At 46.3% G+C, this 13,493-nt stretch overlaps 1 protein-coding gene across 1 annotated transcript in view; it reads left to right on the plus strand.

Annotated features, from left to right (window-relative positions):
- PRKAR2A (protein kinase cAMP-dependent type II regulatory subunit alpha) overlaps positions 1-13,493 on the plus strand; it is an 826,119-nt gene that overhangs the window by 584,642 nt on the left and 227,984 nt on the right. The window contains exon 8 of the mRNA XM_085624357.1: positions 9,192-9,266. Within this exon, the coding sequence (XP_085480483.1) occupies positions 9,192-9,266 (75 nt within the window). The remainder of the gene's footprint in view (positions 1-9,191; positions 9,267-13,493) is intronic.

Raw genomic sequence — 13,493 nt, forward strand, 5'->3', positions numbered from 1 at the left:
CTCCAGACTGGCTCCCGCTTCTCTGCAAAGAAGAAGCACCCCAGACCTTCCTGGTCTGCACCAGAAGCAAGTCCCTTGTTCTTCGTGGGTTCCGCTTGCCAAGGCTTGGTGAGTCCTAGTCCAACTTCGACGCCGCCAACAGCAAGAGCCTTCGTGGGACAGCTCGCCTCCTGGTCCTGGTCGTCCTCGACGCTTCCTGGTCCTCCTGGCTGCAGCGACAAGCTTCACCTTCACCTGCAACTCTTCACGACATCGCCTGGTTCCTTCCTGGTTCCACGTGGTCACTGGCTAGTGACCTTGACTCTGTCCCTTCTGCTTGCAGGTTTCTTCTCTTCTTGATCCCAGCCTTGGGATCCACCGGACACTCTCCCCTGACTGCCTGTCAGCATCTTTCTTCAGGCATCCATAGGAGTCGACGACGAAAACGACGCACCTTCACCCCTATGCACCCGCAGCCTGTGGGCTAGGTAACTTGGGTGCTCATCAGGATAGTGACTATCCTAGTGTCTAGTTTTCAAGTCTCAACTTCCTAGCTACTCCGGAAGTGTCCTAAATCTATCTATTTCTAAACTGTAACATTGCTATTGACTTTTACGCATTACGCGTGAGTGTTTCCACTCTGCACACGAATCCCGTGGGCCTCCCACTTCCTAACTAACGCTAGTGTAGTGTAGCCCCAGCGATTCCCTAGGCCTAGGCCTATTCTATTTCCGTGACAGTGGTTCTTATACCACTTAGTTAGTATATGGTTTGCGTGGCCCCTAGGGCCTAAGTGTATTACTTACCTGTGTGACTTACTGTATGCACTAATAAGACTGTGTTGTACTTACCTCTAAACTCATAAAGAGTGCTGAGGGTTTGCTTAGAATAAATACACTTTATTTTATATATATATCTGTTGTGGTGTCCTTTCATTTGGTATTCAAGGGATTATATATGGTATCACAGCTGGCTTCACATGCCATTCAGAGTTTAGCCTAAGACTGCTCTTGTCCATGCTACCACTAGGATAGCTGGTCTATAAGGTTGACTTTACAACCAATCACCATAAGGGTATTTGGACTGATATAAGGTGTACACTATAACTAGTGACATCATACATCAGGCCAACTTCTCACAACTAGCAACAGTTAGGATGTGGGAGGCCCACGGGATTCAGGTGCAGAGTGGAAACACTCACGCGTAATGCGTAAAAGTCGATAGAAATAGTAGTTGTTAGCAATTAACAGTTTAAGGACACTTCTAAAGCAGCTAGAGAGTCGAGACTCGGAAACTAGACCCTAGGATAGTCACTACCCTTGTGAGCACCGAAGTACCCAAGTTACCTAGCCCACGGGCTGCGGGTGCATAGATGTGAACTTGCGTCGGGTTTCGTCGTGGACTTCTATGGATGCCTGAAGGAAAGTTGCTGACAGGCAGTCAGTGAAGAGTGTCCGGTGGATCCCAAGGCTGGGATCAAGAAGAGAGGAGACCTGCAAGCAGAAGGGACAGAGTCAAGGTCACTAGCCAGTGACCACGTGGAACCAGGAAGGCGATGTCGTGAAGATTGCAGGTGAGGGTGAAGCTTGTCGCTGCAGCCACGAGGACCAGGGAACGTCGAGGACGACCAGGACCAGGCGGCGAGCTGTCCCACGAAGGCTCTTGCTGTCGGCGGCGTCGAAGTTGGACTAGGACTCACCAAGCCTTGGCAAGCGGAACCCACGAAGAACGGAGGACTTGCTTCTGGTGCAGACCAGGAAGGTCTGGGGTGCTTCTCTTTTGCAAAGAAGCGGGAGCCAGTCTGGAGGAGCCAAACCAGCAGTGAAGATTTCAGGGTGCGTCGTCACAAAGGCCACTAGCCAACGGGCAAGCAACCGGACAGATGCGGCAAGCAGGAAAATGCAGAAGGGCCCCACGCAGGACTCGTGGAGTGTGGGGGGCTGATCTTCGGTGCAGATGGTGCTTGGGGTTGGGGCTTCTCAATCCCCGGTGCACAACTTCGAGGGTGCCTCAGAAGCTGCGCTTGAAGATACTAGCCACTTTTCCCAGGTAGCCGGTCCCACGTCTCTCGTCGCCTCCACGGATCTCAGCTCGGCTGTGGATGTGGATCAGGGTCTGAGAAGTCTGGAAGTCAAGGCTCTGGTCGGGCTCTGCAGTCGTTCCCTTGTAGAACTTTAGCAAAGCAAAGGGTAGTCTCTTGATGGTGCCTGTTTGCACAGGGTAGCCACTCCTTGGCCACAAGGAGATTCTTCAGTCTTCTTCTTTCGTCGAATGTCGAAGGTCCAGAGTTTCTGTTCAAGTTGCAGGTTCAGGATAATCTAATCTCCTGGGGCCCAGCTACCACTCTTATACTAATCTGGGGGGCTGGGTTACCTGCTAGGTTACGCCTTATGGGTGGGACCTGGGAGGGGGGTGGTTACACCCCCTTCCCTTTGTCCAGTTTCGCGCCAGGACTGGGGCTGGAGCGCCCCAGCACCGGTTTGAACTGGACTATGCATGGGACACCTTGTGTGCCCCAGGCATGTCTCATTCCTTTCAGCCCTCCCTGCCCCAATACACTAAAGTCTGTCTGGGGAGGTGCTAGCACCTCCCCAAGCAGGAAACCTATTGTCCAAGCCTCCCTTGCCGGGATCACTCCCAGCAGCAGGAGGTCAGACTTGTCTGTGGCAGCAGCATCCATTTTGTGATGCTGAGGCTTTGGTTAGAGTTAAACAGCAAAGTAGGGTTTTAACATGTCTCTCCCTCTAGAAGGGGGGAATAATATCCTCATCACCAGAAATGGTATGGGGGTCAAACCATAGTTACCATAACCGTTTAAGATTATAAGGCACTCTAAGAGTATATGGTAGGCTATATCATAGAACAGCTATAAGGACATGGTTCCGAAAGCTGCAGACAGGCTCAGCTCATGCTAGAGCACCATCTCACATGTTACCAAGCACTCTGCCTCCAGGATTGTTAAGGCCTGCCATAGGAGTGGCTGATAGGTACACATGTGTCTATATATAAGGTAGGTATAGGAATACTACACCTAAGCAAGGGGTGATTCCACGACCTTGCCCCAGCTGAGTGATCAGCCAGTTGTGTCTGATTGGAAGGCCAGACCAGGGGTGGCATAATACATGCTGCAGCCCCTGGGAGGCCTAGGGTACACCTATGCCCTGGGTACCTAGGGTACACTGTACGGGGTCCAATAAGGTGATCCTTACCAATTGGTTATGTACCTAGGGTACATGGAGTCGATTTTAAAGAGAGAGCAGACAGCCTGAGACCCTGAATGGCAGGATCTCAGGCCAACTAAGTCGAAAAACCAGCTAGACACTAGGCAAAAAGTTGGGGGTAACCATAGTCAGATATCCACCTTCCTACACTGAGCACTGTGAATTTGCCCATTTAGACATTCCACAGGACTGTAGAGACATCTTGGCTCAGGCGAGGGCTCTTTCTACGGTAAAAACGTACAAATGGAAGTGGAAAAGATTCTGCCACTGGTGTGCAGCTAATGGGGTTCACCCGTTTCACTCCACGCCACAACAATTGCTACCTTTCTTCTTGCATTTAGCTAACTCCGGATTGTCTCATGCAACCTTGAGGGTTTTTCTGGCGGCAATTTCCCGTTTCCGTCAAGATGGTTCGACGTCCCTTTGTTCTTCAAGGATTATCCATCAATTCTTCAAAGGGTTATTTCGCAAATTTCCTCCTGTTAGACGCCCGCCTCCATTGTGGCATCTAAACATCGTATTGGCACAACTAATGAGGCCACCGTTTGAACCTATTCACAAGGTAGAGTTGAAGTATCTAACATGGAAGGTGGCTCTTCTTCTGGCACTAACGTCTTCACGTCGTGTCAGTGACATTCATGCATTTACCATAAATCCGCCTTTCCTACAGTTCAAACCAGATTCTGTAGTGTTGCGTACAAATCCAACTTTTTTGCCTAAAGTGCCTTCAGACTTTCATATTAACGAACCAGTGATTTGAAAACCTTCTTCGCTAATCCTCAAACTCCTGCGGAGCAGAGATTACATTCCCTGGATGTGAAACGATGTTTAAAGTTCTACATCAGCAGAACAGCTTCTGTACGGAAAACTGATCAACTCTTCATAGCTTATGGACGCTATCACAAGAGACGTCCAGTGACAAAACCAACTATTGCACGTTGGGTTTCAGCAGCCATCGTCTTCTGCCATCAGAAGGCAAACAAGCCATTGCAGTCACCAGTGAGGGCTCACTCCACTAGAGCGATGTCTTCTTCAACCGCATTATTTGCTGGAGTGCCTTTACATCAGATCTGCAGAGCAGCTACGTGGTCAAGTAGACATACGTTTACAAGACATTACTGCTTGGCAACTTTAAACGAGGAGGATGCTGCAGTTGGGCAGGCAGTGCTTCGCAATCTTTTTAAATAAGGTGAGCCTCTTCCTTCCCTCCTCCATATTGTTTCCATTTACTGTTGAGATAATGGTTCATTTACACTTATAAAGATATTCAGTAATATCATATATATAAGGATATTGATTGGCATTACAACTGTTTAGTGCTGTTATAACTATGGAAACAATAATAATTGTTACTGCTGGCTATTCTATATTCAAGCATGTGAATCTATGAAAGACACCCCAAAACTGGAGAAGAACAATTGTTACTTACCTGTAAACAGGTGGTTCTCCTGTATTGGTGTCTTTCATAGATTCACATGCGACCCTCACTCCTCCCTTCAGAGGCTCTCTTCTCCTCATACACTCTAAAGTCACTTTGGTGCTACGAAAATCTGAGGTGAGGAGCTCTGAGGAGAAGGTTCTAGAGAGGGGCTGACGCCTGATTGGCCGTAGTTTGGACTAATATAATGACAGAGATAGACTGCGAATGTCTTTTTTCTCTTTCCATGTATCTCTATGGAGATTTCATATAGGGACATTCTTTGTTTATCACTTACTTTTATCTCTGTTTTATATGATTACTTATGTATATGTATATATGTATATATATATATTATGACTGTATATATTGCTATATTATTTACCGTGGGACTCCCACTCCGACGACGGGGAATATTCAAGCATGTGAATCTATGAAAGACACCAATACTGGAGAACCACCTGTTTACAGGTAAGTAACAATTGTTCTTCCAGTGGACTCCGCACCAAAGAAACATGTTGAATTTCATCCAGCTTTCAAAGGAGAATGTGAAAGAGCTGTATTGGTGGCTGTTCAAACAGCAGTTGGACTGGTGGCAGAACCCTTTGCCTACACCACCCAGACTTGATGTTCTTAACAGATGCATCATTGCTGGGTTGGGGTACCATCTTGGGAGAGGTGGAGATCCGAGGTCTCTGGTTTCCTAAGGAGACCCACCTCCACATCTGTTGGGGTTATGCACGATATGCTTGATACATACAGCCTTCCTTTCATCAAGGGGGGGCTAGTTCAGGTTCTCATTGATATCACACCGCCATTTGGTATTACAACAAATAGGATGCTGTGGGACCCTTTGCCCGACCGGACAAACTCAGCCTAGCGGACAACAAATGGTAATTAAAGTTGGAGGTGACACAGAGCATTCTACAACAATATGGAGAACCCTGGATCGAGCTTTTCACCACCACGGAGAATGCGCAGTGCCCGCTCTTTTGCGTGTTGGAGTTCCCAAAGAGACTCTCCCTTAGAGAAATTTTACCTTGAGTGGGGCTTGGCCTTCATGATTACCATCCACCTGTACCTCTTCTGCCCAAAGTTTTGAAGAAAATCAGAATTGAGTGGGCCCATGTCATCTTAGTGGCTCAGGATTGGGCTAGGACATTACGGTATCTATAACTTCTAGGCATGAGCATCTGTCATCTGATCAGGCTGTCGCTTTGAGCTGACCTCCTTTTGCAGCAGCATAGTAGAGCCTTACATCATCTTTTGCACAACTTATACCTTCTTGCATTGAAATTGAACAACAGTTGACTGCTTCCAACCTCCCTCCTAAGGTAGTGGATGTCATCTTAGCAGCCAGATATCAATCCACAAAAAAAATTTACATTGGATATTGGGAGAAGTGTGTGACTTGGTGTATATCCCTGCAGCTAAAATTGTTGGATGTGTTGCTTTTTGTGCTATCTTTGGCCCATAAAAGCTTTGCTGCGCCATGTTTAAAGGTTATTTGTTGGGCTTGATTGCCTTTGTTTTCACCTATTGTGATGCGTTTTCTGAAAGGATTGCTCCACATGTTTGCACCCAAACATTTTATGATGCCACAGTATGGGACCTTAGTTTGGTTTTCACATGCTTGATGTGCACCCCTTTTGAGCCAATGCACATTTGCCCTCTATCTCGTGACTGAAAAAAGTCTTTCTCATAGCAATATCAGGTCATCTTGTGAGTGAGTTGCAGAGTTGTGTCTCCAGCAACCATACAGCACCTTTTTTCCAGACAATTGGTGCTATTGACCAGCATTCTTGCCCAGGTTCTGATGCCTTTCCACCCATGTGGCATTCTTTGCCCTAGCTCATCCCTTAAATGTGAAAGAAAGTTGCGATTGTTTGATCCCAAAATAGGTTTGAGCTTTTGCATTACGTGCACAAATGACCATCAAGTTGTTGATCAGCTCTTTCTGCAGTTCGCAGTATCAATGAATGCTAAGGGATTGTAGAAAATAGCTAACAGAGTTCAGAAAGAAGTTAACGTCTGTGTTCAGGGGTGGTGGTTATATTTGGCTCCAGCATTACTTTTGGGGCCTGATGGTGTCACCATGGAGCCGCACAACACGACCTACTGGCGTGCAAGGGAATTGATAGGAAGAAATTCTCTAGATCCAGTCTGGCGCCTTGGACTATTCACAATGTGAGGAATTTACAGTTAGATAAAATATTCACCAGTAACAGCCCTATCGGAAGTAAATAACTTGTTTGTTTTTATCAGTAGAACTGTAGGAACACTGAATGATGTGACTGTTGATGATCATCAGAAATTCCAAAAATGTTTCACAGAAGTTTCTTGAATCGAAGTTGTCTATTTGCACGGTATACTGGGTAAGACAAGTTGGTGGTGGTCAGGCTAACCATAACACCCAAGACTGCTCCCAGATGTGCAGTTTTCAGAAATGTCTGGAGTTGGTAGTTCTACCCAGCTGGCGGCCAACCATTGCAGCAACCCATTCCCAAAAATTAGCCTAATTCTCCAAACTTCTTTCTTTGTCTTTCCAGTCACGTTCTTAGGCATTTCATGTGCAGTTTAATTGGGTAAAATGTGGGAACACAAACTGGCTTGACATTTGCTATTTTCTATAGAATATCCATATGTTTTGGCTTCCTATACATAAACTTCGATTATTGTGGGCATTTGATAAATGCATACGTCTGCATTTTAGTTTCTTCATTGATAGTGTTGAATGTAGAATATTCCTGCCTGTGTTTGCAGTTCCTGAAACACTTTAAATCCATGTAGTATGATGTATATTTAAGAAGTGAAATGTGCTATTTGTATATGCAGTTACATCCTCTATCGCGGATGCCGGGTATTTTTTCTTATTTGAAGTTGCAGTTTTACTAATAATACATCATTTCAGCTCAAGCTCTCTGTACTGCTGTAAGGCTAACCTTAATTTCGAAAGAGTAAAGTTGAATAGAGGAAAAGTATGTCCTCAAAAAATGGTGGGGATTAAGCTGTGTGGTTTCTGTCGCAGACTGATTTGCTTTTGGTGCTTGGAGTCGGACCATGACTTCAAGACCTTTGAGGACTGCTGGGCCATGAACCCCAAGGCGCAGAGGACTTTAAGCTCCTTGTCTCCCAACACCGGTCTCCTCCACTATGCTCAGGTCCTGGTCACGAGGAAGGTCCCAGGCCCATTTGTAGATTTGTTCCAGGCGCTCATTATCACACTTAGTTGTAGGATAAGCCCCACAAATAATCAAGGAAGTTGAAATTATTTTTCACTTTACTGCATTAGTCCAAATCTTCGGATGAGGCACGGCAACAAAGTCACTCTAGGCCCAGCTCCCATGCGGAGCCTGCCTCTGGTACGCTTCACATCTCCTTGAATTTCCTAAATCGACCCCGGCCCAACTCTGAGAATTTTATGAGACCCGGCACCTAATGTTTGGGCTTAACGAACCCTGTGGAGTGCCTTCGGGCCCCATGGGCTCTGCGGTTTCCCCCCACTGGATCCCTGCCGGCAGGTCCACTCTCGGCCACGGTTGGACCGATTGGATCGAGTTCTGGATCTGTAATGACTCCAACCAACACAAGACCCCAACCTTCCCCGAAGCCAGTTCCAGCAATGTTGTTCACGGTAGCCTCGACCCCATAATCATACCCGACTCCGACACAGAGCCAGATCGTTGATTCTGTGCCAGCCAGAACTCGCTCGACCTTCAGAGAGAGAGAGAGAGAGAGAGAGAGAGAGAGAGACACTATATGAGCAAGTTATACAAGTATCCAGTGTGCAGATATTATCCAATTACACCATAATATATGCGGATGTTTTAAGTTACAATCATAACTAGAGCGAAATCACAGAATTAATGTAAGAGCACAGTTTTAAACAGCAATTGTTACATCTTCAGATGTCTGTGTAGTATCATCTATACTGGAGTCGTACCTCTACTAAGACAGGCCTTTCTTACTAAAACAGGCCTGGTGAGGAGTATGATTGGGGAGTATCTGAAGATCCTTGCGGTTATACCAACCCCCTTGATAAGGCTGAAGATAACTGGTATGAGAAAGTAGTGCTTAATCCTGGAGTCCACCGCCTTAGAACTACTTCTCCCTTTTAACAAAGCCCTCACTGATGTCCTGCTCGGGGCCTCGGGCAAGCCTTGCACAGGGGCGCCTGTGCACTGGACAATTGCCTATTGCCATCGCTCCACTTTTGGAGACCCAGCTTTCCTCACTCAGCATTTCACCACAGAGATTCTGGTTGTCCAGGCTTCCACATCCAAAGTCAACCCTGGCACGTTCTTTACTGCTTCACTGGATACATTTACAGTCAGAAGACTGGCAGCCAATGCCGGACCTAATGGCTTTGCCTAGTCTTGTTTTTATGTTTTATGTATATTTTTCCCTAACCCTTTTCCTTTATCCGCTATAGCTTATGTTTTTGTTTGTTCTTGTTTTCTTGATTGATTTTCCTTGATATTTTTTGTTATCCCAATGTAATTGAACTGAGAAAATCATGTTACCAGTTAAAAAGATACAAACTTTCCTACTTTTTTTTGTTTCTTTTATTCTAGATGTCTGAGAGAATGAAGATTGTGGATGTGATAGGAGAGAGGAGCTACCAAGATGGAGAACGCATCATTGCTCAGGTATATAACCACCATGGCTTTCATGACAAGTTTGCTGCATGGTGTTCTTTGGGGGGGGGGGGAGGGGTTTGGGGAGAGATTACCTCTCTTGACCAGTCTAACATTCCCAGTATCTTTGGTCCTGAAATTACTTGGCCTGATTGATCATTTCTAGCCCAGAAACACTGGGCCTGGATGTGAGAGCAGAGCTGTGGGGGCTGTCGCAGCAGCTGCCCCCCATCTCCCACCTGCGATCCAAAGGCAACATGGGGGAAACAACAAATGCTCTCCCCTCACTGGCTTTGTTGGGTGGGCGGTAGTTGAAAAATGTCTGCAGATTTGGAACCTTTATCTCTCTTTTAAGGTTGCGGTGTTCCTTGTTATGTGTGCTATTCCCCATTCAGCCAGAAATATTGAATAGGTAATTATTTATTGTGTAAGACTAATTAAAATCATTACAATAGTCCCACAATCAATGTACATTTAGTTTGAAAGTAATAAAAAAATATATCTTGCAATTAGTAATAAGAAAGAAACTGATTATCATTCAGTTATCTACCTTGAACACCTTACGATGACTGACTCTAAAACAAGAATTAAAGCAAGTAATTCAAGACTTTGCAGGCTTGTATGATAGTGAAGATTAATTTAGTTAGAATTAAATAGTTTAAATTTAACTGTCAAAAAAGTAGTCAATACTTTCATTCATATTACTTTAGCTGTCATTAATCAATCTATGACCTATATAATCATAGTGAGAGATAAGGAGGACAAGGTAGCACCCTCCACAACCACCGATGGTTAACACATCCAATTACGAAAATGTACAATTCCCAGTGAAAATATTGTGTAATAAATTATTCTGTCTCTAGGAAAACCGAAACCAGATAACTGGATAAAATGGGAATGTAGATGTTAAAAATAGCTTAGAATACACCCATTGGAATTACTTTATTCTACTTATCTTACTTATCACTCTGATGAATGACCTGAATCTTCTATAGGCCTCCTCCTATGGGCAGAAACATGTTGATAGATGATTGGATGCAGTTGTCATTGTGCCTACAAATATCCCCTGGTTTAAAAAAAAATATTTTAAAGATGCGTAAGGTATACTCACGTATCAAGGGAATGAAGAATTTCCTAGCTATCGTAACAGAAAGTTTCATAATAATACAAATAAGGAACAGTCCTGCTAGCTCCAATCAGGGGGCGCATCTGCCCAACATAGTCCTTCCTCACTGGCCCTTCTCCCTCTTTTGTCGCGCGAAGTCAGTCGTTGGATCACCTTCATGAATCCTGTTTATGTGCATCAGATCCTACAAAGACAGAGGGACATTATCACCACCTGGCTACGTAACCACTAAACCTGTGGGCAAAGTGCAGCGAAAGTAGTTATCTTGCAATACAATCACAATACGTCAACCCAGACAATCTCACAACTCAAGCAGTATTACTTACTCTTATATGGGCAGGACGATCTTCAAAGTAAAAACCCTAGGGTGGTATAATCCTCGCCTCTTAGTCCTTAATAGAATTGGAACTTTCTGTCACAATAGCTAGGACATTTTTCATTCTATGTCAGGACCGGAGGCGAGGATTATGCTAGTTCAAAGCTTGCTCACCACAAGGTGAGCCATATCCAGCACCGGCTTGAAGTAAAACCTCTTAAAGGTAGAATCCGAAGATCAGTCTGTCGCGTTGAGGATATCCTACAAGCGGGCACCCAAGCCAAATGACTTGGAGGCCATTGCACCTCGTGTCGAGAGGGCCCCGAAAATCCTCAGGGTAATTCCAGCTTCTTACATTACCCATCGAATCCACCTAGCTATGGTGGGCGAAGAAATCCCCTTAAAGGGCTTACGCAGTGCAATGAGAAGCTGTTGCTCCGCGGGGGTCGAAACTCCTTGGTCATTTCTTCGTATGTCTTCAAGCACTGGACAACGCACAGCTTAGGAGAATCTGGAAATTCTGGGTAATTGATGACTCTAGTGACACTTTGTCCGTCTAAGGAGTGTGAACGTCACGCAGTTAGGGGAAAAAATCCTGCCCGTGCTGTCTAATGCCCTCACGTCAGAGACGCGGCGGCAAGAGATGAGGCAGAGCAGCATAGCTAGCTTAGCAGAGAGTTCCTGCCATGGCAGAAATCAATTCGGTTGCCAGGAGAGGAACAGGTTGAGAACTTGGTTTACATCCCAAAGAGCTGAGTAACGGGCTTCTGGTGAAGAGAAAGTCAGATACCTTAAAATACCTTGCAACAACCTGCACAGTAGAGGGTGCTCCCCAATCGCCACATCTTTTAGCGGCATGTGGCCAGCTGAAATGGCTGACCGGAAGGTATTTATTGATCTGTAAGCTAAACTGCTAGAAGCCAAGTGTGCTAGGAAATTAAGAACATGCACTACATCTGTGTCCAGGGGATTAAGACTCCGTCGCATACACCAACAGGACCATCTGCCCCATGCAGATCTGTATCTTTTGACAGTGCTGTCTGCCCAAGCCTTGGACATGAAGATTTCAGCCTTCTCCGAAAGACCCGATACCTCCATCGCCTCCTGTAATCCGCCACGAGCCACAACGAGCTCTCCTGAATCAGTGGAAGCAGAGCTTGGTCGGGATTCAGGAGGAGAGTCGGAAACTGGGGGAGTAGGATTGGAGAATCCCAGTTAAGTTCCAATGGAACTGGAAACCAAATTTGCGATCTCCAAAGGGGAGTGATCGGAACCACTTCTGCCTGCGGTCTCCTGACCTGCGCCGACGTCCTTGTGATCATTGCGAAGGGGGGAAAGGCATAACTCCTCTCCCGACTCCAGTCCTGGAGGAAAGCATCCAAGGCCACAACGACTGGGTCCGCCATCCAGCTGAAGAAACGGGGAAGCTGGTGGTCTAATCTCGAGGCAAACAGGTCCAACGAGAAGGGACCCCAACGGTCGTGCAACAACGCAAAGACCTCTGGGTCCAGCTTCCAAAGACAGAAATTGCGGGATTGAAAGTCGGCCACATGGTTCTCTTGGCTGGGCAGGTACTCCGCCATGACAGAAATGTGATGTTCCAGACAATACTGCCAAAAGCTGGTGGCTAGGTCCGAGAGAGCTTTGGAGCGAGTACCCCCTAGGTGATTGATATAATGGACCGCCGAAATGTCCATTTTTAGGAAGGCGCTTGACTGGATGGAATGCTTTGTGCATTAACAGACTGCAAATGAGCCTGCTTGAAGCTCCAGTCAGTTGATATGTAATCTTAATTCTTATGGAGACCACAATCCTCCCGTAGAGACAGCACCGCATCTGGCGCCCCAGCCTGCCCTGTTGACATCGGATTCTATGACCAAGATAGACACCTGTTGTCTGGTGAGTGTGCCTCAATTTGTGTTGAATCTTTGACACCTTCCTGGAGGGAAGACTCAGAGAGGATGAGGTGGAGTCTATTCCGAAACCTAGAAATGTCACGCTCTGAGCAGGCGTTAAGAGCGATTCTTTTTTTTTTCTTCTCTTTCTCTACAAAGCCTAGGCTCTGAAAGAAATCCACTGCCATTGAGGTGGGAGGCCAACTAGCATGTGCACTGGTCCATCAGGAGCAGATCCTCCAGATACACTATCATTCGTATACCTCAAACCCTCAGGTATTCCACCTCCGGTTTGAGTACCTTGGTGAAGCACCAAGGGGCTGAGGATAGGCCAAAAGGAAGAGAGGTGAACTCGTACGTCTGTTGCCGCCAAATGAACTGAAGGAACCGGCAGTGAGGCGGGAAAATTGGAATGACCAGGTAGGCGCCCTTGAGATCCAGCCGTACCATGCAGTCTAAGGGGCGCAGGACATCCCTGAGGAGGTGAACACCCTCAATTATGAAGTTGTGATAGACCAGCCACTCGTTGAATTTGCTGAGGTTTATCACCGGTCTTTGGCCCCCATCGGTCTTGTTGACCAGAAATATTTTGCTGACGAATCCGTGGGGATGAGGGATTGAGATGGAAATTGCGCCGTTGGTGAGGAGGGACGCGACTTCCTCGTCCACCAGGGCGGCCTCTTTCTGTGAGAACTGAATAGGACGGGGCCCTACCCCTTGTGTGGGTTCGCCAAAAAACTCTATGCGAAAACCTTGTACTGTCTGAAGGACCTAAGCGTCCCCTGTGATGGAAGTCCAAGTATGGAAAAAAACTCTCCAGATGCCCCCTACCTTTAACAAGCATTTACAATGCAATAGGTCTCACATTTGCACACGTTTAAGTGATTGGCATTGTAAATAAC

This window comes from Triturus cristatus, chromosome 9 (assembly GCF_964204655.1).
Source record: "Triturus cristatus chromosome 9, aTriCri1.1, whole genome shotgun sequence".
Classification (NCBI taxonomy): domain Eukaryota; kingdom Metazoa; phylum Chordata; class Amphibia; order Caudata; family Salamandridae; genus Triturus; species Triturus cristatus.